We start from the raw sequence: 26202 nt of genomic DNA on the forward strand, positions 1-26202 counted from the left end.
CAGGAATGAGTTTTATTTACAAGCATACAGCTGGGGTCAGATTCAAGCACAAGAAAACAAAAGAAAAAAATCTGAAAACAAATGCATTAAAAAACAAACAAATTGTCAAATACTAGAGTATGACTCATATGCACCACTGCTGGATGTGTTCGCTGCCTCTGACAAACGGTAGACATCTTAAAAACGATGACAAAAAAATATATATACACGTGAATACATATCAATACGTCAAATTAGAACGAGCTAAAATTTTAAACAACTTACATCTTCTTCCACGGAGTCCACTTAACCAGTTCAGACTTTTTTGTGAGGAAATGCCACCACTAGTACTCTATTAGGTATAAAAATGAAATTAAAGAGAAGGAAAAAAATATTAAATAAATTAAAGAAGGCAGTTTAAAGAAATAGACTTTTAAACATATGTGAAAAAATAACGACTCACTCTTGTCGGGTTAGAGCCTGTACTTGATGTAGGAACCTTCTTTGCCAGGACTGAACGTATCTGCAAAACCAATTACATTGATAACGTAAAGGCCTGCTTCCCTATAATCATGGTTAAATAATATGATAGATAATTTGAAGATAAGACTGTTTTCATGAAAGGGTCTGACTTAACAGAAAAACTATGTTGAAAACATTTTTTTTTTTTTTTTTAAGGGATCAGCTGTAAACCAATGCATTGTTATCATACTTACACCAATAAATGCACTCTCCTCAAACCTTTTGTCATTTGGGTATTTCAAATAAAATATAATCGTGACAATCATGATAGATAATCAAAGATACTGGTGTTCAGTCAACATACCTTGGAATCTAGTAGCGTCCCAAACACTAAAATGAAGAAACCCTGGGGGAAAGCAGGCAGTATGTTAAACATCACATCACAAAAAATGTTGATAAGTAACCATTTCACAGCATCCTATTGCAACCCATTTGAAATACCTGCAGTGAATTGAAGAATGCAAAGGCAATGTGGAGTCCTTCATTCTCTGAGTTTAGCATGGTTCCAATTCCCAGGGCCCAGGTTAGTCCAAACAACGGGGTCAAAATGATCACACACCGTGCGATGACAGCTAGTGTATGTTTTTCATCCGTGGGAGCAGAATTCCCAATTCCTCTTCTTAGCATCTTAAAAATGACTACAAGTAAAATCAAAATGTTGATGGAAACAATGGCAAGAGCGGGGATCACCAAGGCCAAGAGGGCTTTCGTCTTATACCAGTTTAGCCAGCAAAAGCTATATTCTTTGACATATCCATTTGCAGGTGCGGTAACTGCAACTGTCACCACTGCTATAATCCCCGGGCAGCCGTAACCTAAGCTAAAGCCAATGGCCAGCATGGTTGACTTGGCCATGTGAGATAGGACCATGACTGTCCTGTAAAAGAGGAAGAGCCCAGATACGAGCATCCAAAAGAACATAGAAAGGTAAAATAAGTGCATGAAAAATGTTGTTGCGCTACACGGTCCGATTGGGACCCCTTGGTCCTCCTCAACAAGCGAGGCAGCGACAATGAAGCAGATGTCGGCGATCAACAGAGACAGGGCGGTATTAACGATGGTAACGTGGCGCATGAAGGCAGTACTGTTTCGTGTCACAGCCTTCCAAACAAACCCCTCAATAATTAGACAAATAACCAAGCTTGCCAACGATATCCCGACTCCAACATAGGTGATTATTTGTAACGGGACTTTTAGATGTTCAGGGACGTCTGTTGCCATGAGGAATGAGAAGGAGGTGAGGTGGTTGCAAGTGCAAGTTACCGTGTTGTTAATGTCAGAAACAAAGAAGCAGCCGCTCTCATCCCAAGCACCCAGTTCATCGAAGAGTGTAAAATTCCAGAAAACACACTGTGGATCCAGTGTCAAGGAACTGTTAAGCTTGTTGAAACTCAGAGAGACATTTTGAATTTTTTCCGTCACTGTGATCACCACCACAGCGGCATTTATGGCATTTTCATCCTCGCCGTCATTGTTGGTGTCGTTCGTGGAGTCCCGCGCTGGCAAAACAATATTAAAGGTCGGGAGTGTGATTGTGGTTATAGAGACATTGTTAAGGCCGGTGCTCGGTATGTCAATAACAATGACAGAGTTTATCTCTGTGTTGAAGGTGTCGCTAAAAGTGGTTCTATTTAAGATGATCCGCTCGGTTTCGATGGAAAACTCCCCGACCAACGCGTTCGATAGCGATTCCAGTGATCCCAGCAACAACGAGCTTGAACTGCTGCTGTCGTTTGCATTTAGAAATTCCCAGGACTCGCCTGAATCAGGACTAATGATGGCATCGACTATTTCAAGTAGATGCTGCAGACAACAAAAAACAAACAAACAAAAATACATTATTTGCAAGGAATAAAATGAATCAAATGTTTTAAAATATAAAAGTATATTTGAATTGTGTATACTTGACTACTAAATAGGTTAGTTTGTTTTTTAATACAATAAGTGGGGGGCAAATGCAAAGACAACCTACCTGTGCTACAGATTCGCTAACAGCCGTGGAAATGTTTGCCACAGTGTTTAAGATTTCAACAATTGCAGCAATAGTGGCAGTTGAATTTGTAATTTCTGCTGCCTCCTCCAGGACAACTGTATTAAGTGCTGCTACAAACGTGGGCACTTCTTCTTCAACCAAGTCCTGAAAAGGTTAAACAGAAACACAAGACTGGATTTGAAGAGTTTTGACACTTCTTTTCATTGCTTTGTGACGTTAAAAAGCATTGCCCTTTTTTGTAGTGCTCTTTTGCTTGAAAGGCTTTATAAAAACGTGTTATGAATAATCACAAAGGCATGCAACAACTTACAGCAAGTAATATAATATGTCCATATATTCTAAAATCATCATAATGTAGGAACTTTTGGTTGTAACAATGAATTATAATACAATTCTGATAGCTTTAAATGTCAGCACTGTCAAACATCAGTAATATGATATGGCATGCCATTGTGAGCTCTAATTAAAGTGACTTCACTGTATTGTTATTATTATTATTATTATTATTATTATTATTATTATTATTATTATTATTATTATTATTATTATTATTATTATTATCATCATCATCATCATGGACCCTCGGGATACTTGCTCTTAGATCACACTAAGACAAACTTCTCGGGAGCATCTTTGTTTTCATTTGCTTGCTGTGCTCAACTGCACCCTCTAGCGGTGAAAGAAATCCATATACAGTATTGCCAAAAATAAATAAATAAATACATAATATTCTTAAACTTGCCCTGAACACTAATTTAGTCAGGCTAACTGACCAAAACTGGTAATGCTCTATTTTTTCTATACTTATTTTCTTGTAAAGCTGGATCTGCTGAGATAAGCTACGATTTAGCTTTCTGAACCGGCAATTTGACTAACACTACCATACAGTACATAATATACAATAAGATAATTTATTGAAACTTAGAGCTGCTAAACTGTTCCCTTCCTTCTTGCTTTCACAGATTTTGGAGAACACAGGAGTCCAGTCATAACAAAAAAAAAAAAATGCTCCCGCTCCAGTCACTCTCGTTCCAAACTAGCCTATAGTCTAGCACAGTGTTTTTCAACCTTTTTTTTGAGCCACAGCACATTTTTTTACATTGAAAAAAATCCCATGGCAAACCACCCACCAAAAATATTATATAAAATAATAACGAGTTCTAGCCTAATAATGACAATATTGTCTCTCAATTTATTTGGACTCACTCATTGTGAAACCTAAGCCTGTTTACATGCACACAAAGCTGGCATCCAGAGTGAAATTGAGGAAGAAAAGTAGGCTTACATTCCTTTTAAAGCACAGTCACTTGACGGATGTCGTTGTTTGTTGGACCAATTAGCCAAAATTGGATGATTTTTTTCACGGCACGCCTGACATTATCTCACAACGCGATGGTTGAAAAACACTGGTCTAGCAAACTACTGTATTACCGGACGTTCTCCAATTGTGATTACGTTCCATGAAAGCCCTAAAACGACTGCAAAAGCATTGATATCAAATAACATGCCACCTCGCCACCTCCCATATAGCCTTCAGATCAAAAAAAAAAAAAAAAAAAAAAACGACAACAAGTGAATCACCTACCGCAGACTCAGTTAAGTGTTCCTTGATTCTAATACTGATGCAGCTGTTCTCTCGGAGTTTCCACTCCCCTGTTTCCTGACAGGTCGCAATCTTGACCCCTTCTTGTCCCACTTCACATTCTGCACGAGATGTGTCCCCAGCTTGGCCAGAACCGTACTCGGCATTGTCACATGTAGTTTCTTCATCGTCAAATAATTGGCACAGGGTTAGACCGATTAAAATTGACCCAAAATGCAGCATCATAAAAATCCAAACGCAGGCCTCACCTCCTGTAAAGATATTTAATGTCGTCACCCTTTCATAATCCTCTGGGTCATTGACCCTGCATGTAAAACGTATTGGATTTTGTTGGTCATCACAGCTTCCGAGCTGGTAAACATGCGTAATGCAATAGTTTTGTGTGGAATCAGTCACACCTGTAAACATTTAACAATCAATTATTATTGAGATGTGTAGTTAAACTTTTTTTTGTTGTTGTATTATTTTAAATGCACATTTTAGGACTCACGTGCTGGTAAAACATTTGTGCCTTGATACCAAGTGACTCGGTACGATGACTGCACACAACATTCAAGTTCTTGTGTTTGTCCATCTTCACACTTGACATTAATTTCATTCTGAAGACGCACATTGGGAGCTCGCCGAATTGCGTCTCCTGGTAATGTAACACTTTGTTGAAAATTAATTAAACTGCCTGTCAAAGTGCATTCATAAAGTCCTGTGAATTCCAATTGAAAATACAAGACGATTGAAAGATTAGAGACTGCGCGCAAGAGAGAGAGAGAGAGATCATATGATTATGTAGCAGACCAATTAAAGTTTTGAATGTTTTCACTTACCTACGTCAGCCAGAATAACATCCTTTATTGTAACGTTAGAATCACTGATTGAAGAAATTATACCAATCCTGCCACTATCTTCAATTTCTCGTCCATTGATTTTCCACATGGAACCTGAAATTTCTCCGATGTTAATGTCAGGAGGGCCACAGGTCAGTGTCATGGATTTGCCAGTAAAAGTACGGGCAGGGAACCTCATCAGTTTGTTACCTTTGGAGAGTGAGAGTGAATTTGATAACGTTTGATAATATTTAATAACCATAAATCAAGAAAAACTAGCAGTATAATTTTGTATTCTTGCTTACTTTTGTAAGTTGAACTGACTTTGCCAAGGACGGGGGCAATGGAGCTCATTCCTGAAGGCAGGTTTTCGTTAACCCCGGCAATTTCGGCGGGGTTTAACTCTTGAACAACAACATCAAAGTCTGCTGCTACACTGCCTCGTCTGCGAGAGCAAACGGAGGAAAACGTTACGGTGGGAAATGTGCAAAGACACCTCCCTCCGGATGTTTCCCTACAGTGAAATAACCATACCTGAATCCCGTTACAAAAGCGTCTATGAAACCTGTGATTTCACCATAGCCCCTGCGCACCTGGGGAGAACAGTAGGTAATGGCCAGGACATTAGAACACCGTTTCCAACAGAAGTTGGAAAGAGACACCCCGTTGACATTGTGCTCACCGCTTCGTTGACACTCGATTCCAGGTCCTCAAATGCAGGACTATTTGGATCATTTAAATCTTCTGTGAATTCCTTGTCAAATGTGATTGTTGTGAGCACATTAATTCCTGAAGCAAAAACAAGAACGTAGCGAGAGGCATGTTTCTTTGGCGTGATCGTAAAATCAAAATTAAAATGAATACATACATGTACATATTACATGTGTGTGTGTGCAAATTTTTTTATATCATCGTCAAATCACACAAATATATCACACACACATGGACACATTTGCTTGTAAACAATAGCAAAACAATACCCATAGTAGCAGACGTTGTAGAAGGAAATACGTCGGTTGTCGGCGCTGTGGACACTTCGGGAATGGCTGTGTCGGGATTTGTTTTATAATTGGTTGTGCTTTTTATCGTTGTTTTCAGGACTGGATCTGTAGTGGATTAAGCGGTATGAAAAAAAAAACCCCTGCAAATTAGCAACGACAAAAGTTTTAAACGGGGGCACACACACACACACACACACACACGCACACACACACACACACACACACACACACACACACACACACACACACGCCTGCTTCTTGACAAACGATACCCTTCAAACCTGTTGTAGAAGAAATTTCTCCCGGTGCCGGAGCCTCGGACACTTTGGAAGTAGTTGTGCTGGGATTCGTTTTAGAAGAAGTTGTGCTTTTTGTTGTTGTTGTTGTTGTCGGGGCTGTAGCTGTAGTGGATTGAGTAATATGTGAAAAAAAAAAAAAAAAAAAAAATGTAATTAGCAACAACAAAGCTTTGAAAAGGCACATGTACGTTAAGAATATTCAACATATTAAGCACAAGATTCTTTGTAACATATTGGCCAGATCCACAAAGTATTTGTCAGGCAAAACCCATGAAAAAGAACAAAAAAAAAAGAACAAAAAAAGAGACAACTGTGAATTTTAAGCAATACATTACAACAAGAAGGTCATCTTGGTCAGGTCAGGAGTTTGCACTTAGAATTGTCTGTAGGTGTGTCCTGTATCTAGGGCGCAAATTGTGACCAGGTTACCACAATGCTAGCCATCAACCGCTGCCGAGGCCCTACCCTTAGCCGTTTTATGGTACCCCAGAACCGAAGCTTCCTGAAGCTTTCCACCACTGATGGCGGTGGGGAGTCTTCCAATCTGAAACTGGCCCTCTGCATTCCGCTTGGTCCATATCCCCAGCCGATCGACAAACACGAATATCAAGTTCTACTGGAGCACCTCAAGTTACATTCAGTCATTCATTCATCTTCTACACCCGCTCATTCCTATTCAGGGTCACGGGGGTCTGCTGGAGCCTGTCCCAGCTGTCTTAGGGCGAAGGCAGGGTGACACCCTGGACAAGTCGCCAGTTCATCGCAGGGCCACACAGAGACAAACAACCATTCACACTCACATGCACACCTACGGACAATTTAGAGTGTTCAATTGACCTCACATGCATGTTTTTGGACTGTGGGAGGAAGCCGGAGAACCCGGAGAGAACCCACGCAGACACAGGGAGAACATGCAAACTCCACACAGAAAGGTCCCAGTCCCCGGAATTGAACCCACAACCTTCTGAGGTTGGTGGCACCTGAGGGACAACTTTACTGAGCACCTGCAACTCGAAGGCAAACTAGACTCAGTCAGCCTCAAGCCTTAAAACTTCCAAGACTTCCTAGTTGCCTTCGAAGTCCAGAGCAACGCCTCCTTCAAGATCCTGGGAACGTTCTAAGAGAATGTTTTTCTGCGTGCCTTTCCGCAGAGGACCCCCCTGAAAAATTCATCTCTGTTATGCATTCAGCTCCTCTGGGGGTGGCTGTTGTAAATTCCTCGGCTTTCCTCTGCTCTCACTGTCGTCCCCATGACCCGGAGAAGTCAAAGTTCACTTTGAACAGCCAGCTCACCTTGCAGACTGTTACCAAAATGGCAAAATGTTAACTACAAGTCATTGTCATATGCTGGGTACCTTTGTTTGGCCAATAGCTACTTGATTTCATTACCTTATTTCAATTTAGCCTGATATTGTTATTCTGTCTATTCACTCTTTAGAACCATGCCTTAGGGAGAATACTAAAGTATTCAAAGCATCCTGATGCTCTGGCTCCAAGCCAGTGTACATTTTCTTTTTGTTACAAAGGCCATAATTCATTTGGTTAATTTTTAATCAAGTCCCACCACTATTTTTTTGTCATTTTATTAGTTGTTAGTGAATTTACTTGTAAGGGCTGTGACTGGGGTTGTAAAATGTTTGTTGTAAAAAAAATGTCTATGGCTACAATTACAGTTCTGACTTGGCTGTGTGATTTTGTGTTTGTTGTTCGAGTACTTACTTGCAAAAGTTGTGAATGGGGTTGTAACCGTTGTACTAGTCGTATCAAAGATAGGTGTTGAATCTGAAAGAGAAAAAAGTACTGATTTGCCACGACAAACTCACATCCATAACATAGTGTTTGAAGTCATGTAGGCGTTCCCATCTAGGTTAACATGTAGGTGAAACGTCTATTAAAACAGAAGGTCTCAGAGAGGTGTGGTTTACCTACACTACTGTTCTAACATGCCGTGTCACAATGCATATTTGTGTCCGCCGTCCCTATCACCGTGATAGCGGACACCATGGCATGCTATGCCCTTACAAGGTAGTCTGAGATCCAGGTTCCAAACAAAGAAGAGGAGAGAAAAGGAGCCAAAAAACATGTCCAACAATATTGCAACTATAGATCATCACTCTTCCAATAAAAAATCACAGCAGTTTGTTCTGTAACTTATAATATCTTAGGATGACTTAAAACTACGCAATGACACAGCACCTACAGAGTGAAAAAAAAATATGTATGGCTACAAATCCAACTCTTTTTATATAAATTATTTTAAGTTGCTCAAGTACTTACTTGTATAGGTTGTGATCGGGGTTGTAACTGTTGTACTGGCCACGTTCAGTGTTGTTGTTGAATCTAAAAGGGGGAAAATCCTTTTTTTACGACGCTTTTGCATCCATTATAGGGGGTTTATGAGAAGTTTGAATGTTTTGCCACCTCATCTCGGCACTTTTGTCCTAAGATTGATTCATTGAAGGTTTTGTCCTTCATCAAATTGTATTTATCACAGTAAGCCCTAACAAGACCTTACTTGTTGGTGTTGGAGCTTTTGCTGTGTAAAAATATATACACCTAATTCTTACATACAATTAAATACTTCAGGAAATATATGTCAAAATGGAACTAAACTGACAGTGAAAAAAATATTCCAAACTATTCCAAAAACTCGTGATCACTGCTGTTAGTGCGATGGTTGTTGGAGTCTTCATAGGTGTTGCAGTTGAATTGGTAAGTCACAACTACAACAACTACACACAACCTACAAAACAATATTGCACAAGGTATATATAACAACTGACGACAGTCATGTGAGCTGCTTGTTCTGGAACTTTATGTGTTAAATCACCACTTGGCAGTGACAAAGATTGATTTGTGTTTGTTGTTCAAGTGCTTACCTGTAAAGGTTGTGACTGGGGCCGGAACAGTCGTACTAGTCGCATTAAATGTAGGAGTTGAATCTGAAAGGGGAAAATCCTTATTTACTACAAGGAACTGACATTTGGAAGAGTTTGCAATGATTTAGGTGCAGCTTTGCATCTATGGCAGGAGAAGCTCTAAGAGAAGCTTGAAAATGTTGCCACTTTAACTGCAACATGGCAACTAAGGTTTTGTCCTTCATTAAGCTCACGTAAATTATAGTCAAACTAAGGAGGACTTACTTGGTGGTGTTGGAGCTGTTGTTGTGTTCATGCTTGCTGACATAAAAGGAGTTGAATCTGATTTAAAAAATTAAAAAAAATAAATAGATGAAAATGTGGATGAGTAATTCTTACATATAAGGCCGTTAAATTGAGAGTATATTATAATTTGGAAAATTTCTTGCCCCCCAAAAAAACGTACTTGTGACCACTGCGGTTGGTGCGATAGTTGTTGATGAATAATTCATGTACGTCGTCGCATCTGTGAAATACATTCAACATTTTGGTATAAAACATAAAAAAACAAAACACAACCACGCAATGAAACCTCAGCTGTAAAATAAAAACATAAGCAAGAATACAAATCCAACTCAGACGTGTTGTTTCAGGCACTTACTTGTTGTGACTGGGGTCGGAACAGTCGTACTAGTTGAGTTAAATGTAGGTGTCGAATCTAAAAGGGGAAAATCCTTATTTACTACAAGCCACTCACATTCGGAAGAGTTTGCAATGATTTAGGTGTAGCTTTGCATCTATTGCAGGAGAAGGTTTAAGAGCAGCTTGAAAATATTGCCACTTTAACTGCACTATTGTTGCAACATGGCAACAGAGGTTTTGCCCTTCATTAAGCTCACAACAATTATAGTCAAACCAAGGAGGACTTACTTGTTGGTGTTGGAGCTGTTGTTGTGTTCATGCTTGCTGACGTAAAAGGAGTTGAATCTGGTGAAAAATGAAAATGTGGAGGAGTATTTCTTACATGTATGGCCGTTAATTACGGAATATTTTTGGAAATTAAATTGAGAGTATATTATGAATTGTACAATTATGCGGCACATAAAAACATACCTGTGACCACTGCGGTTGGTGTGACAGTTGTTGATGGATAATTCATGGGCGTTGTAGTTGCATCTGCATAATACATTTACACGTCAGACTTAAAATGATTTAAGAAGTGCAGTTAATCACTTTTACTATTGAAATGTTAGCAGTTTATTCTGTAATTTAACATTTTTGCATAAAACATAAAAACACAACCACGCATTGACACCACAGCTGTAAAATAAAAAAAAATATTCAAAAGTGAAACTCCAACTCTGACTTGTTGTTTCAGGCACTTACTTGTAAAGGCTGTGGTTGGCGTTGGAACAGTCGTACCAGTCGCATTAAATGTAGGTGTTGAATCTAAAAGGGGAAAATCTTTTACTACAAGCAACTTGCATTCAGATAGGTTTGCAATGATGAAGGTGTAGTAAACTACGGAGGACTTACTTGTTGGTGTTGGAGCTGTTGTTGTGTTCATGCTTGCTGAAGTAAAAGGAGTTGAATCTGGTGAAAAATGAAAATGTGGAGGAGTATTTCTTACATGTATGGCCGTTAATTACGGAATATTTTTGGAAATTAAATTGAGAGTATATTATGAATTGTACAATTATGCGGCACATAAAAACATACCTGTGACTACTGCGGTTGGTGTGACAGTTGTTGATGGATAATTCATGGGCGTTGTAGTTGCATCTGCATAATACATTTACACGTCAGACTTAAAATGATTTAAGAAGTGCAGTTAATCACTTTTACCATTGAAATGTTAGAAGTTTATTCTGTAATTTAACATGTTTGCATAAAAGGTGTAGTTTTGCGTCTATTACAGGAAAAGCTTTAAGAGAAGAAGAACATTTTGCCCCTTTAACGGCACAACGGTTCTAACATGTCAACTGAGGCGTTATCCTTCATTAAGCTCACAGTAATTCTAATCAAACTAAGGGGGACTTACCTGTTGGTGTTGGAGCTGTTGTTGTGTTCATGCCTGCTGAAGTAGAGGGAGTTGAATCTGGGGAAAAAATGAAAATGTGGATGAGTAATTTTTTTCTCTTATTTTTCCTTCTTTTTTTGACGCCACTTGTGTCAGTGCTGTGCAGGTTTTTTTTTTTTATTTGTGGGACATTTTCCTCTGCCAATATCTGTGTCTGTCACGTTCTACAATTGGGTCCTAAACATACCCGTTTCAAAAAGGGAAAAATTCTTATGTTCTCTTTACCTTTATTGAACTCTTACTCAGATAAGTTTGTAAAGATGTGACTTTAATGATTACAAAAGATGAACATCTAATACTTTTTGAGATTTGGAAAGCTTTGACTTTACCATTTTTCCCAACGTGCCAACTATGGGTTTGTCCTTCATTAGGTTCACATTACTTATTGGAGAACTAAGGAAGACTTACCCGTTGGTGTTGGGGCTGTTGTTGTGTTCAAGCCCACTGAAGTAGAGGGAGTTGAATCTGGTGAAAACAAAAAACAATAATCAATGAGGGAATATTTTTGGAAAATAAATTCGGAGTTACCGCTTGAAAAAAATCAACAAAAAAAAAAAAAACATACTTGTGACCACCACAGTTGGCGTGATAGTTGGTGTTGACGAATTCATGGGCGTTGTAGTTGCATCTTTATAATCTATTGACACATGTCATACTTATGCTTTAAGAATTGTAGTTAATAACTCTTACTATTGAAACGTTAGCAGTTTATAAAGACAACCACACAATGACACCTCAGCTGTAAAATAAAAAAAAAAACATATGCAAGAGTAAAAATCCAACTCTGACTTTTTGTTTCATGCACTTACTTGTAAAGGTCGTGACTGGGGTCGGAACAGTTGTACTCGTCGCATTAAACGTAGGTGTTGAATCTAAGAGGGGGGAAAATCCTTTACTACAACAAACTTGCATCAAGGTCAGGTTTGCAGTGATTTAGGTGTAGTTTGCATCTATCACAGGAGAAGGTTTGAGAGGAGTTTGACCGTTTTGCCACATTATCTGCACTTATTGGTTTGGTCCTTCATCAAATAATATTCATCACAGTAACTCCTAACAAGAACATTACTTGTTGGTGTTGGAGCTGTTGCTGTGTACGTTCCTGACGGAGTGTACGGTGCTGAATCTGGCAAAGAAAAAAAAATGGTCTGAATAATAGTTGATTTAAAATCAATTAAAATTTATTTGAAATTAAAATAATAACGTAAAGAAATCTATATATTTTTTAATAATTGTGTTAGTTGACACTTGTGAAGGCTGTGACTGGAGTTCTGCGACTGTGCTACTTAAATCAAATATAGGAGTTGAATCTAAACAGGGGGCTTACATTCTTCAACATCTGTTTCAGGAGAAGGTCAATAGACATTCGACACTCAGGCCACTTTTACAACAACATTGTTCTAAAAACTTACCGGTGGCAACTGCTGTTGGTGTGGTAGTTGGTGTTGACGTATCCATGGGTGTTGTAGTTGAATCTGTGTAAAACACTTCATACACACCGTATATATGATGTTTTTTTGGGGGGGAAAAAAGTTAATCACTCTTAATATTTGCCACAACAGACTCTGATTCACCCGTTTTATCTCAACTTAGCTTAGACTCCTCACAAAGACTTACCCGTCGGTGTCTGAGCCGTTGTTGTGGTCATGCCAGCTGAAGTGTACGTCGAATCTGGTAAAGAATACAACGTAGACACTTGATTGATTCTTGCATGTGAAAAGACATACATTGGGAAATATTAGTGGAAAGTGGAAGAAAACATACTTGTTACCGCTACTGTTGGTGCGGCGGTTGGTGTTGACGTGTTCACAAGTGTTGTTGTTGCATCTGTGAAATGAGTTCCATATACGCCATAATTACAACATTGCAAAAAGCAGTTAGTTGTTCTTACTCTATGTATGTGAGCTGTTTGTTCTGCAACTTTAAGCACCGCATTATATAAAAAAAAGACTTTGTATTAACAGAGTAATTATACAAGACACACATATTTCACAATGTACATTTAAATGTAAAAGATTAAAATGGGTTCATGTAAATCAATAATTCCTTTTCTGCTTGGTTGTGTTCTCGTACCTGTCGTAGATGGAACAGGTGTAGAGCAGTCTAGAAAACGAGAGCGGAGGACGGTCAGTGTTTTCAAGTACTACTGTCCGTATGTTGATACATCGACTTCACTATAACTTACTGTGCTGATAAACAGGCACGCAGAACTGTCCATCGGGAGGAATGGCACTGATGCAGTCACATGTTTGACCAGTAAAGTTATCACATGACCCATACGTTTGACACTGGTCACATGGCCAAAGGTACTGGTCCTCGCATCTGCACTGGTAACTGTCACCGATTGGAGAGCACACTGAGGACACAGAAAATGATTTATATTTGGACTGTCGGTCGATTCAAATTTTTAATGGCGATTAATCGCATTAGCGTCCAGAGTAAAGTCGGGCTCAGTTCCGACTCCGGTGTGAACCAGTCGTAAAAAAAAAATTGTGTCGTTAAAAGGAGTTTGAGTTAACGTGTTCAACAGCCTGAATGAATGTGTATATATATATATATGTATAGATGGGAATCTTTATTTTGAGCTTTAAAATAAAACAAAATAACCCACTAAAGCCACAGTGTATGAAACAAAAAACAATAATAACAAAAAAATGCAACCATTGATCCTCTCAAAAGCGTTAAAAAAAGGAGTAGGAAGAAGTAAATACGTATTTACTCCTATGCCCCTTAATTATATAATAATCATACTCCACCTAAACAGTTTCAGTTATCAATGTATCCTCTTCCACCATTGCTCCATGGTATTTTAGACTAGAAGTACTACTGCTATAATGCATTCATTCTTACCTGTTGTAATGTTGATGTCGGAGATTTGGACATAGTCGTTGATGGTAACAGGATGAGTCATGCTGCTCAGGACAGCCCTCAGTTGATTTAGCACAACAGCGTCGGAGATGTTCAGCTCAACAGAAATGTCATAAATTGAAACTGGAAGAGCTGCAGAAGAAGTTAAAAAAAAAAAAAAAAAAAAGGATTTCAAATGTATCAGTCCAGCATTTGTTTACTGCCATGTTCAATATATTCACATGCAATACCACACAACAGTCTTTGTATGCTGAATGGTAATGATATTAGAGCTTTTAAATCTGAGCACCAGTAAATATTGATTCATTCTCAAACTCTTCCTTTTTCTTATTAGTCACTGATTTGCTCTCTTTAAAAAAAAATGTTTTTAATAGCTTGTTGTTTTTTTGTTGTTGTTTTTTTTTTTCAAACGAACACGAGAACAGACTGCTGATCCATCTATCTGGGATTCAGTGGCCAAAATCCTGTGACACAGCAGAGTGTATTGACACATGTCACACTTAAGTTTTAAGAATTGTAGTTAATAACTCTTACTATCGAAAATTTAGCAGTTTATTCTCCGAGTTAACATTTTGGTGTACAACATATTAAAAAAATGGTCTGAATAATAATTGATTTAAAGTCAATTAAAATTGATTTGCAATTAAAATAATAACAAAGAAATCTATATTTTTTCATAATTGTGTTAGTTGTTAAGACACTTGTGAAGGCTGTGTTTTTTTTGGGGGGGAACTTAATCACTCTTAATATATAAATGTATAAATGTTTGTTGTTTTTTTTTTAAAGTTTTGTTATAAACCATAACCATGCAATGACACATTAAGTATCAAGAAAAAGAGCGCGGCACTTTTGTTTTATTTTTGTTCTTTATGTCTGTTGTTGCATTAAATATTGGGGTTGAATCTAAAAAGGGAATAAATCATTATTTGCCACAACAGACTCTGATTCACCCGTTTTATCTCAACTTAGCTTAGACTCCTCACAAAGACTTACCCGTCGGTGTCTGAGCCGTTGTTGTGGTCATGCCAGCTGAAGTGTACGTCGAATCTGGTAAAGAATACAACGTAGACACTTGATTGATTCTTGCATGTGAAGTGACGTACATTGGGAAATATCAGTGGAAAGTGGAAGAAAACTTACTTGTTACCGCTACTGTTGGTGCGGCGGTTGGTGTTGACGTGTTCACAAGTGTTGTCGTTGCATCTGTGAAATGAGTTTCATATAGGCCATAATTACAACATTGCAAAAAGCAGTTAGTTGTTCTTACTCTATGTATGTGAGCTGTTTGTTCTGCAACTTTAAGCACCGCATTATATAAAAAAAAATACTTTGTATTAACAGAGTAATTATACAAGAAAGAAGATAATGATCCAAAATTAGGGTCACATTTATTACAGTAACTTCCAACAAAAACTTACATGTTGTTGTTGGAGCCGTTGTTGTGTTCATTCCTGCTGAAGTGAGGGGCACTGAGTCTGGTACAAAAAGTACAAAATAAATGTTAACCCGAATATAAACATGACATGATATACATACATAAATCAAGCTTAAGATGTCGATTGATTTATTGACTGTAACTATCATTGATATTATAGGAGTCTGAGTGTTCAGACTTATTGTGCTCAATATCAAATCTGAAAATTATATGCACACATTTCACAATGTACATTTTAGAAATGTAAAAGATTAAAATGGGTTCATGTAAATCAATAATTCCTTTTCTGCTTGGTTGTGTTCTCGTACCTGTCGTAGATGGAACAGGTGTAGAGCAGTCTAGAAAACGAGAGCGGAGGACGGTCAGTGTTTTCAAGTACTACTGTCCGTATGTTGATACATCGACTTCACTATAACTTACTGTGCTGATAAACAGGCACGCAGAACTGTCCATCGGGAGGAATGGCACTGATGCAGTCACATGTTTGACCAGTAAAGTTATCACATGACCCATACGTTTGACACTGGTCACATGGCCAAAGGTACTGGTCCTCGCATCTGCACTGGTAACTGTCACCGATTGGAGAGCACACTGAGGACACAGAAAATGATTTATATTTGGACTGTCGGTCGATTCGAATTCTTAATGGCGATTAATCGCATTAGCGTCCAGAGTAAAGTCGGGCTCAGTTCCGACTCCGGTGTGAACCAGTCGTAAAAAAAAAAAATTGTGTCGTTAAAAGGAGTTTGAGTTAACGTGTTCAACAGCCTGAATGAATGTGTATATGTATGTATAGATGGGAATCTTTATTTTGAGCTTTAAAATAAAACAAAATAACCCACTAAAGCCACAGTGTATGAAACAAAAAACAATAATAACAAAAAAATGCAACCATTGATCCTCTCAAAAGCGTTAAAAAAAAGGAGTAGGAAGAAGTAAATACATATTTACTCCTATGCCCCTTAATTATATAATAATCATACTCCACCTAAACAGTTTCAGTTATCAATGTATCCTCTTCCACCATTGCTCCATGGTATTTTAGACTAGAAGTACTACTGCTATAATGCATTCATTCTTACCTGTTGTAATGTTGATGTCGGAGATTTGGACATAGTCGTTGATGGTAACAGGATGAGTCATGCTGCTCAGGACCGCCCTCAGTTGATTTAGCACAACAGCGTCGGAGATGTTCAGCTCAACAGAAATGTCATAAATTGAAACTGGACGAGCTGCAGAAGAAGTTAAAAAAAAAAAAAAGGATTTCAAATGTATCAGTCCAGCATTTGTTTACTGCCATGTTCAATATATTCACATGCAATACCACACAACAGTCTTTGTATGCTGAATGGTAATGATATTAGAGCTTTTAAATCTGAGCACCAGTAAATATTGATTCATTCTCAAACTCTTCCTTTTTCTTATTAGTCACTGATTTGCTCTCTTTAAAAAAAAATGTTTTTAATAGCTTGTTGTTTTTTTTTTCAAACGAACACGAGAACAGACTGCTGATCCATCTATCCGGGATTCAGTGTCCAAAATCCTGTGACACAGCAGAGTGTATTGACACATGTCACACTTAAGTTTTAAGAATTGTAGTTAATAACTCTTACTATCGAAAATTTAGCAGTTTATTCTCCGAGTTAACATTTTGGTGTACAACATATTAAAAAAATGGTCTGAATAATAATTGATTTAAAGTCAATTAAAATTGATTTGGAATTAAAATAATAACATAAAGAAATCTATATATTTTTTTAATAATTGTGTTAGTTGTTAAGACACTTGTGAAGGCTGTGTTTTTTTGGGGGGGAAACTTAATCACTCTTAATATATAAATGTATAAATGTTTTGTTTTTTTTAAGTTTTGTTATAAACCATAACCATGCAATGACACATTAAGTATCAAGAAAAAGAGCGCGGCACTTTTATTTTATTTTTGTTCTTTATGTCTGTTGTTGCATTAAATATTGGGGTGGAATCTAAAAAGGGAATAAATCATTATTTGCCACAACAGACTCTGATTCACCCGTTTTATCTCAATTTAACTTAGACTCCTCACAAAGACTTACCCGTCGGTGTCTGAGCCGTTGTTGTGGTCATGCCAGCTGAAGTGTACGTCGAATCTGGTAAAGAATACAACGTAGACACTTGATTGATTCTTGCGTGTGAAAAGACGTACATTGGGAAATATTAGTGGAAAGTGGAAGAAAACATACTTGTTACCGCTACTGTTGGTGCGGCGGTTGGTGTTGACGTGTTCACAAGTGTTGTCGTTGCATCTGTGAAATGAGTTTCATATAGGCCATAATTACAACATTGCAAAAAGCAGTTAGTTGTTCTTACTCTATGTATGTGAGCTGTTTGTTCTGCAACTTTAAGCACCGCATTATATAAAAAAAAATACTTTGTATTAACAGAGTAATTATACAAGAAAGAAGATAATGATCCAAAATTAGGGTCACATTTATTACAGTAACTTCCAACAAAAACTTACATGTTGTTGTTGGAGCCGTTGTTGTGTTCATTCCTGCTGAAGTGAGGGGCACTGAGTCTGGTACAAAAAGTACAAAATAAATGTTAACCCGAATATAAACATGACATGATATACATACATAAATCAAGCTTAAGATGTCGATTGATTTATTGACTGTAACTATCATTGATATTATAGGAGTCTGAGTGTTCAGACTTATTGTGCTCAATATCAAATCTGAAAATTATATGCACACATTTCACAATGTACATTTTAGAAATGTAAAAGATTAAAATGGGTTCATGTAAATCAATCATTCCTTTTCTGCTTGGTTGTGTTCTCGTACCTGTCGTAGATGGAACAGGTGTAGAGCAGTCTAGAAAACGAGAGCGGAGGACGGTCAGTGTTTTCAAGTACTACTGTCCGTATGTTGATACATCGACTTCACTATAACTTACTGTGCTGATAAACAGGCACGCAGAACTGTCCATCGGGAGGAATGGCACTGATGCAGTCACATGTTTGACCAGTAAAGTTATCACATGACCCATACGTTTGACACTGGTCACACGGCCAAAGGTACTGGTCCTCGCATCTGCACTGGTAACTGTCACCGATTGGAGAGCACACTGAGGACACAGAAAATGATTTATATTTGGACTGTCGGTCGATTCGAATTCTTAATGGCGATTAATCGCATTAGCGTCCAGAGTAAAGTCGGGCTCAGTTCCGACTCCGGTGTGAACCAGTCGTAAAAAAAAAAATTGTGTCGTTAAAAGGAGTTTGAGTTAACATGTTCAACAGCCTGAATGAATGTGTATATGTATATATGTATGTATAGATGGGAATCTTTATTTTGAGCTTTAAAATAAAACAAAATAACCCACTAAAGCCACAGTGTATGAAACAAAAAACAATAATAACAAAAAAATGCAACCATTGATCCTCTCAAAAGCGTTAAAAAAAAAAGGAGTAGGAAGAAGTAAATACGTATTTACTCCTATGCCCCTTAATTATATAATAATCATACTCCACCTAATCAGTTTCAGTTATCAATGTATCCTCTTCCACCATTGCTCCATGGTATTTTAGACTAGAAGTACTACTGCTATAATGCATTCATTCTTACCTGTTGTAATGTTGATGTCGGAGATTTGGACATAGTCGTTGATGGTAACAGGATGAGTCATGCTGCTCAGGACAGCCCTCAGTTGATTTAGCACAACAGCGTCGGAGATGTTCAGCTCAACAGAAATGTCATAAATTGAAACTGGACGAGCTGCAGAAGAAGTTAAAAAAAAAAAAAAAAGGATTTCAAATGTATCAGTCCAGCATTTGTTTACTGCCATGTTCAATATATTCACATGCAATACCACACAACAGTCTTTGTATGCTAAATGGTAATGATATTAGAGCTTTTAAATCTGAGCACCAGTAAATATTGATTCATTCTCAAACTCTTCCTTTTTCTTATTAGTCACTGATTTGCTCTCTTTAAAAAAAAAATGTTTTTAATAGCTTGTTGTTTTTTTGTTGTTGTTTTTTTTTTTTCAAACGAACACGAGAACAGACTGCTGATCCATCTATCTGGGATTCAGTGGCCAAAATCCTGTGACACAGCAGAGTGTATTGACACATGTCACACTTAAGTTTTAAGAATTGTCGTTAATAACTCTTACTATCGAAAATTTAGCAGTTTATTCTCCGAGTTAACATTTTGGTGTACAACATATTAAAAAAAAACAGCACAACCACACAATGACACCTCAGCTGTAAAATAAAAAAAAAACATATGCAAGAGTAAAAATCCAACTCTGACTTTTTGTTTCATGCACTTACTTGTAAAGGTCGTGACTGGGGTCGGAACAGTTGTACTCGTCGCATTAAACGTAGGTGTTGAATCTAAGAGGGGGGAAAATCCTTTACTACAACAAACTTGCATCAAGGTCAGGTTTGCAGTGATTTAGGTGTAGTTTGCATCTATCACAGGAGCAGGTTTGAGAGGAGTTTGACCGTTTTGCCACATTATCTGCACTTATTGGTTTGGTCCTTCATCAAATAATATTCATCACAGTAACTCCTAACAAGAACATTACTTGTTGGTGTTGGAGCTGTTGCTGTGTACGTTCCTGACGGAGTGTACGGTGCTGAATCTGGCAAAGAAAAAAAAATGGTCTGAATAATAGTTGATTTAAAATCAATTAAAATTTATTTGAAATTAAAATAATAACATAAAGAAATCTATATATTTTTTAATAATTGTGTTAGTTGACACTTGTGAAGGCTGTGACTGGAGTTCTGCGACTGTGCTACTTAAATCAAATATAGGAGTTGAATCTAAACAGGGGGCTTACATTCTTCAACATCTGTTTCAGGAGAAGGTCACTAGACATTCGACACTCAGGCCACTTTTACAACAACATTGTTCTAAAAACTTACCGGTGGCAACTGCTGTTGGTGTGGTAGTTGGTGTTGACGTATCCATGGGTGTTGTGGTTGTATCTGTGTAAAACACTTCATACACACCGTATATATGATGTTTTTTTGGGGGGGAAAAAAGTTAATCACTCTTAATATTTGCCACAACAGACTCTGATTCACCCGTTTTATCTCAACTTAGCTTAGATTCCTCACAAAGACTTACCCGTCGGTGTCTGAGCCGTTGTTGTGGTCATGCCAGCTGAAGTGTACGTCGAATCTGGTAAAGAATACAACGTAGACACTTGATTGATTCTTGCATGTGAAAAGACATACATTGGGAAATATTAGTGGAAAGTGGAAGAAAACATACTTGTTACCGCTACTGTTGGTGTGGCGGTTGGTGTTGACGTGTTCACAAGTGTTGTCGTTGCATCTGTGAAATGAGTTCCATATACGCCATAATTACAACATTGCAAAAAGCAGTTAGTTGCGCTCACTCTATATATGTGAGCTGTTTGTTCTGCAACTTAAAGCACCGCATTATGTAAAAAGTATGCTAATGGTAATGGTATTGGTGCTTTTAACTTTGAACACCAGTAAACATTGATTCATTCTCAAACTCTTCCTTTTTCTTATTAGTCACTGGTTTGCTGTCTTAAAAATGTCATTTGTTTTCAATAGTTTGTATTTTATTTTCAAATTGACACGATAACAGACTGCTGATTCATCTATCTGGGATTGAGTAGCTAAAATCCTCCGACACGACTGAGTGGAGAATTCTTGACAAACACATGTGCAATTTGATCCCAGAACATTGCTTGGCTCAGCGGAAGCCAAGTTAAACCTGTTTGGAGGGGTTCTATGCACCCAGAGTAGAATCAGGCAAGGCGAGACAAAGGAGGAGAACAGACAAAGAAATCCGCGTGTTGGTGGCAGACAGAAGGAAGCTATGGAAGTGCTGCGGAGTGTGATAGTTGGAGAAGGAGTGCCTTAAAGTCCTCTGGGGTGAGGTTTCTTTTTAAGGCACAACCACACAACAACAACTTTAACTTGGCCCCAAGTAAAAAAAACAAAACAAAAAAACAACTAAATCATTTTTTTTTTTCATTTTTATAAATCCAAATAAAGTCTTATTCAAAAATCCGAAGCCTAACATGAGCTAGCAGCAGTGTCGCTAACATCACTTGCAGAAGCAGTCTTTTGCTTTTTCATCGGCTTATTACTTGTTGCACTTTGAGATGAATTGATAATGCATGAAAAGCGCTATATAAATAAAGTTTTGATTTGATGTCTACAGAAACTTTTGGATCATTTCAATGTACTCGGACCAAATCAACTCGAGCTTCACTAAACCCAATATTTAACCAATTACGAAATACAGTCACAGTCTTCTCTTCTGTTGCTTTTCTGCAAACAATAATATGTTCAACGTATTATTACTGGGGCATGTGTGTTACAATAGGCGTGCATGGTTAAAGAAACCTTGAACCTTAAGTGTTTGCCAACACAGCTTAATGTTTAATCCTTTTTGTGTGTGTGAATAATTGGCATCTTGCTTTAACAGCTCCGAGCTAAGTCAGGCATAAAAGGTTTGTTTTCCACTCCCATTTTCCTGGAAGACAAATCTTACCAAACAATATTTCTTTCATTACTGTGGTTAAAGGATAACCAATTATTTGAACATCTATTTGTACGCATACAAATACACTGGTGACCAGGGCAACAAAAAAAAAAATCCCACTTTGAATACTGTTATTACTTACTTACTTAAATGCTGCCTTTGAGGGTCTCTTACCTGTCTTTGGCTGGCAGTACAACCCGGTAGATGGTATACCAGTAATGCATGCGCATGTACCATTAGTGGCCTCATCATTACAGGCTCCGTGTGTAATGCAGTCATCATACGTCCAAGTATAACGATCCTCACATCTGCACTGGAAGTCATTTCCACTTGGGTAACAAACTAAATACAAATACAGGGACAGAGAGTTTAACATAGTCCCACGTTTATGGTGTTAAATATACATTTAGCTTTTAGAGGACATTTGATATAGATGAACAAATGATTGTGTAAAAAATTAAGTTAAGATTAAAACAACGTCCTCCAAATATTTATTTAAAGTAACATAGTGTGCTTTTTTGAGTTTTTATACTGTATATCCGCCACAGACTCAGTTATTACTATTTTCATATTTTTTTTTTTTTAAAGATTACATGTATCTGTTGTTTATACAAAATGATTTATAATTTAAAAATAAAAACATGGAATGGAAGGAATGGGAACAACTGTATCCAAAATGCTTAGCAAAATCTATGAAAGACAACTTTGACTGTGTCATGGTCAGGAGGGCTTCTGTGCGTAGCTTGAGCTGTTGTCCGGGCAACACATAGATTAATCAGGCATTAAATACTCTGGGTATTGGATCGCACCAGAATTAAATCCACTGACCTGTGGTGATATTAATTTGTGTGACATTCACAGTATCACTCAAAGCCATGGAAAAATTGCCACTGCTAAGGATGTCCCTTAGGTTGTCCAATGTCATGACATCTGTAACATTCAGTTCCACATCCAGTACATACTCAACTTCAGTCAGCAACTCTGTAGGGGAAACACATATTTCACTGCAGAAGAAGTAACCAACTAGTATTTCATGTGTATAACTACTTGTTGAAGTACTTTACATCAAAGTATACGTTCTTTTAAAGGTCTAGTGTGTAATATTTGGGCTTATTTATGATTTTTATATTGGTAAAAGCTTAATGTGCTGCTGTAAATACATTGAGACCAGTGCAATAGATGTAATTTGGTTTTCCTACCCATAGAACTGTTCTTATATGTATGTAAGAACATACATAGATCAAGGGTCTTGATTCCAGTTATCTGCCACTGTACACCGCCACGTTTCTAAGGAAGCCCGGTGTGGACAAACCAGCCGGCCTGACAGCGTGTTTCGTTATTAGGGTGACTGCTGTCATCCTCAAATAAACCAACGAAGAAGAAGGTGGACAAGGTATCCAGGTTTCAGTGAACAAGCCACTGTAGTTCACTGGCAAGCTCAGGGGAGGGAGGGTGAGCGAAAGAGTGCTGCCATCTAAAGTGTAACCGCTTGATGTTGCCGTTTCTTTTCAAAATGTCCAAATAATACACACTTTCCCTTTAAATTCTCTTCACGTTTCTCTTCACTTCACTCTCTTTCACTGTGCAGGGCAGTACATTGCTGTAGTGGCTAGCACTGTCACCTCAAAATGAAAGTGTTGTGTTTTCGGATCCAACTCGTTGGCCTACCACCCCCAAAAGGTAGTGATAGAAAGTGGATGGATGGACTGTTCTTACCTGATATTGGCTGACAGGACTGGCCACTGGTGGCATTGGCGTAGATGCATTTACAGATGCCATTGGATATTTCATCACATGCTCCATATTCGACGCATGTGCTGTGTGGCCAGGCAAACTGTTCCTGACATCTGCACTGGAATCCAGCACTCGTCATGGAACATACTGAGAAGGTAAAGTGTGCATTTAAATCAAAGTGGTTTAGGGGGGGTGCATTAGAGGGGTGCTATGGTTATAAATTAACAGGTCCGTGTGTTTCTTCAAATAATATGAAGGTCCCTGATGGAACGGCACTGAGCGGATGAGAAAGCAATTAGGGCGAATTAAGCTAGTTTAAGGTTTTCAGTGCAGTCTGTAATTCCTTTGTGCTTTCACATTATAATCCACTCTGGGTAAATTAATTGTAGATGTTATATGTAAATGTCTATAATACTCATCAATTGGATTGTTACTCACATGTTGTGATCCTGATGTCAGATATGGCTATGCTGTCATTTAGCTGAAAGGGTAGACTTGTAGCATTCAGGGATGACCAAAACTTCTCAAAGTCTTCCGCATTAGAAGTATTCACTATGACATCAATAACATAGTTCCATTGGCCTGGAGAAAATGAGATCAGAAGTGACAAATGGCATTGTTTTGGTGATACACTACTAAATTCAAAATTATGAAAATAAAATGATGTCAAGCGGCTAGATGGATAAATTACTAAAAAAAAATCATGTTAGCCTTACTATTAAATATGCACAGTATTAGTGGTATTTACTTATTCATGAATGTATGTGATTATTTATTTAATTACTTACTTATACCAAATCCATTTTGTACATATTGTATATCCATATTGTTGTATAAGTCAAACATTAATCGCACTCACTGTTTCTTTTCTCCCTTGTGTGATGTACAATGTTTTCTTCATCGTGCACCTGAGGGACAAAATGTATCTCTTTTAAAAAAAAAAAAAAAACTTTCCCATAACTCCCATATTTGTAGGCTATACCTGTCCAGTACATATAACTGGTCTTACCAGTAGAGCTGAACTGGGGAATTTCGCCAAGCTTCCTATTTCCAAAACAGTAATAGCCACCAAAAAGATGATCACGCGATTGGTTGTTATTTCCATTCCTTTTAAGAAAGGGAAAGAACACAAAGAAAGATGAGATATGATACAAGAGATATGATGTGAGCATTATTTATTAAAATTTTGTCATTTTATATATATATTTTTTATTTATTTATTTATTTATTCATTTTTATTTTTTTATTTTAAAGAGCCTTTCACTTGTCACCAAATGTTGACTCTATTTGTCTGTGGTTTAAAAGTGAGCTATGGGACAGCTATAGTATGCAAGTTTAATCAATGGCAAAGTGCAGAATGATTCCATTTCATTCGAGAACACCTCAAAAGACTGTATGAAAGTGAACAAACAAACCCAACACCTTCAGGCAATGTGCTTTTTAGGGTACCTATGTGTAAGCAGAATTGTCCATAGCCAGCAGGTCAAAAGAACTCAAAGTTGATGGACTGCCCAACAACATAAAAATCATCGTCTTTCACATCACAGGACAGAGATCTGAAATGGAAAGTTAAGGAGAATGGCAAAAGGTGATTAGAGGAAAATTATTGTATGAGATACCAACATAACATTCAGATTGATCTTTTTAGTGGGTGCGGGGGTGGGGGGGGACACTACGTGCTTCCACAATACATGCGTGTTCCCTAACTCAAGTGTAAGGGGGAGAAAAAAAATGGTTGTTTGACTGCTAACATTCCAGCCAATACCTTTATCAAATCGTTTGTGCCCAAAGTAAACTGAGAGCATTGTAAAAGAAAATTTTTAAACCAGGAAAAGGGAAACAGGTGCAACTCATAAGAAAGACAATAGCGTCACATGATACCAAGTGGTGCAGGAAAAAAATCCTCTTGGGAACCAACATTGAGCTGTTTTGCTTGTATCTGTGACAGGTTGACGTTCCGATTTAGACTAAGATAACTGAGGTGCATCATGACAAATGAAAAAAATGTAATCAGGTAAAGAAATACTTGCGTAAATATTGAATTTACTTGAATATTTATAGAAAGTACTTCTATGAATATTGATACCTCTTTTTTTTTTCGAAGTTTAATTAAATACTAAATAGTACCGTTAGTCACTTATTAGACATAATTTTACCTCTAACTTCCTTGTCAGACACAAAATGCATAAATCTGTAACTTCCCCCCCCCCCCAAAAAAAAAGGCAATACTGCACCCCTAGCTATAAACCAAGCAATGCAAGCCCCCTCACTGTCGCTTCTGAAAATTAGGTCATGTTGCGTGCAAACAGCCCACTCCCACTCAATGTCACATTTACTTTAATAAGATATAAACTAAGCCTTCTTACCACTTCTTGTGCTCTCATGTCTCCTCCGTGGAAGAGGGCTTGTTTCTGTTTCAAAGAACACTTCCCAGTGCGTCGAGCGACAAGCCTGCAGTGTAACCATGGGTGACTTTGCTGGAGGAGAAACTTCC

At 37.8% G+C, this 26202-nt stretch overlaps 1 protein-coding gene and 1 long non-coding RNA gene across 2 annotated transcripts; both read right to left on the bottom strand.

Moving 5' to 3' along the window:
* LOC142896034 (uncharacterized) lies at positions 1 to 26202 on the bottom strand. The gene is made up of 44 exons (XM_076037473.1): positions 26075 to 26202; positions 25158 to 25264; positions 24718 to 24815; positions 24568 to 24616; positions 24147 to 24290; positions 23691 to 23855; positions 22803 to 22955; positions 22149 to 22316; positions 19062 to 19211; positions 18391 to 18561; positions 18279 to 18308; positions 17676 to 17738; positions 17529 to 17582; positions 16539 to 16688; positions 15877 to 16047; positions 15765 to 15794; positions 15162 to 15224; positions 15003 to 15068; positions 14004 to 14153; positions 13339 to 13509; positions 13227 to 13256; positions 12918 to 12980; positions 12771 to 12824; positions 12223 to 12279; positions 11966 to 12028; positions 11722 to 11793; positions 11118 to 11174; positions 10463 to 10525; positions 10007 to 10063; positions 6201 to 6320; positions 5894 to 6024; positions 5601 to 5789; positions 5453 to 5511; positions 5224 to 5363; positions 4919 to 5128; positions 4588 to 4797; positions 4346 to 4495; positions 4080 to 4258; positions 2474 to 2638; positions 943 to 2304; positions 806 to 847; positions 443 to 502; positions 265 to 331; positions 1 to 176 (listed from the first exon to the last, which is right to left on the bottom strand). Exons 3-44 carry the CDS (start codon positions 24811 to 24813, stop codon positions 106 to 108), a joined length of 5715 nt encoding a protein of 1904 aa, XP_075893588.1. The 5' UTR covers positions 24814 to 24815; positions 25158 to 25264; positions 26075 to 26202; the 3' UTR covers positions 1 to 105.
* On the bottom strand, positions 19756 to 20790 carry LOC142896128 (uncharacterized). The gene is made up of 5 exons (XR_012928303.1): positions 20724 to 20790; positions 20577 to 20630; positions 20372 to 20434; positions 20029 to 20085; positions 19756 to 19834 (listed from the first exon to the last, which is right to left on the bottom strand). It is a non-coding gene; the product is annotated as an uncharacterized LOC142896128 (long non-coding RNA).

This window comes from Nelusetta ayraudi, unplaced genomic scaffold, assembly GCF_046127955.1.
Source record: "Nelusetta ayraudi isolate G7.1 ecotype Tasmania unplaced genomic scaffold, CSIRO-AGI_Nayr_v1 ptg000052l, whole genome shotgun sequence".
Taxonomy (NCBI): Eukaryota; Metazoa; Chordata; class Actinopteri; order Tetraodontiformes; family Monacanthidae; genus Nelusetta; species Nelusetta ayraudi.

Excerpts from the sequence above, each read along its gene's own strand:
- LOC142896034 (XM_076037473.1), bottom strand. The coding sequence starts at position 24,813 with ATGGAAATAACAACCAATCGCGTGATCATCTTTTTGGTGGCTATTACT. Across the intron at positions 5,512-5,600 it reads AATCGAGTGTCAACGAAGCG|GTGCGCAGGGGCTATGGTGA; the intron begins GTGAGCACAATG and ends TGTTCTCCCCAG. Across the intron at positions 848-942 it reads CATTCTTCAATTCACTGCAG|GGTTTCTTCATTTTAGTGTT; the intron begins GTATTTCAAATG and ends GCTTTCCCCCAG.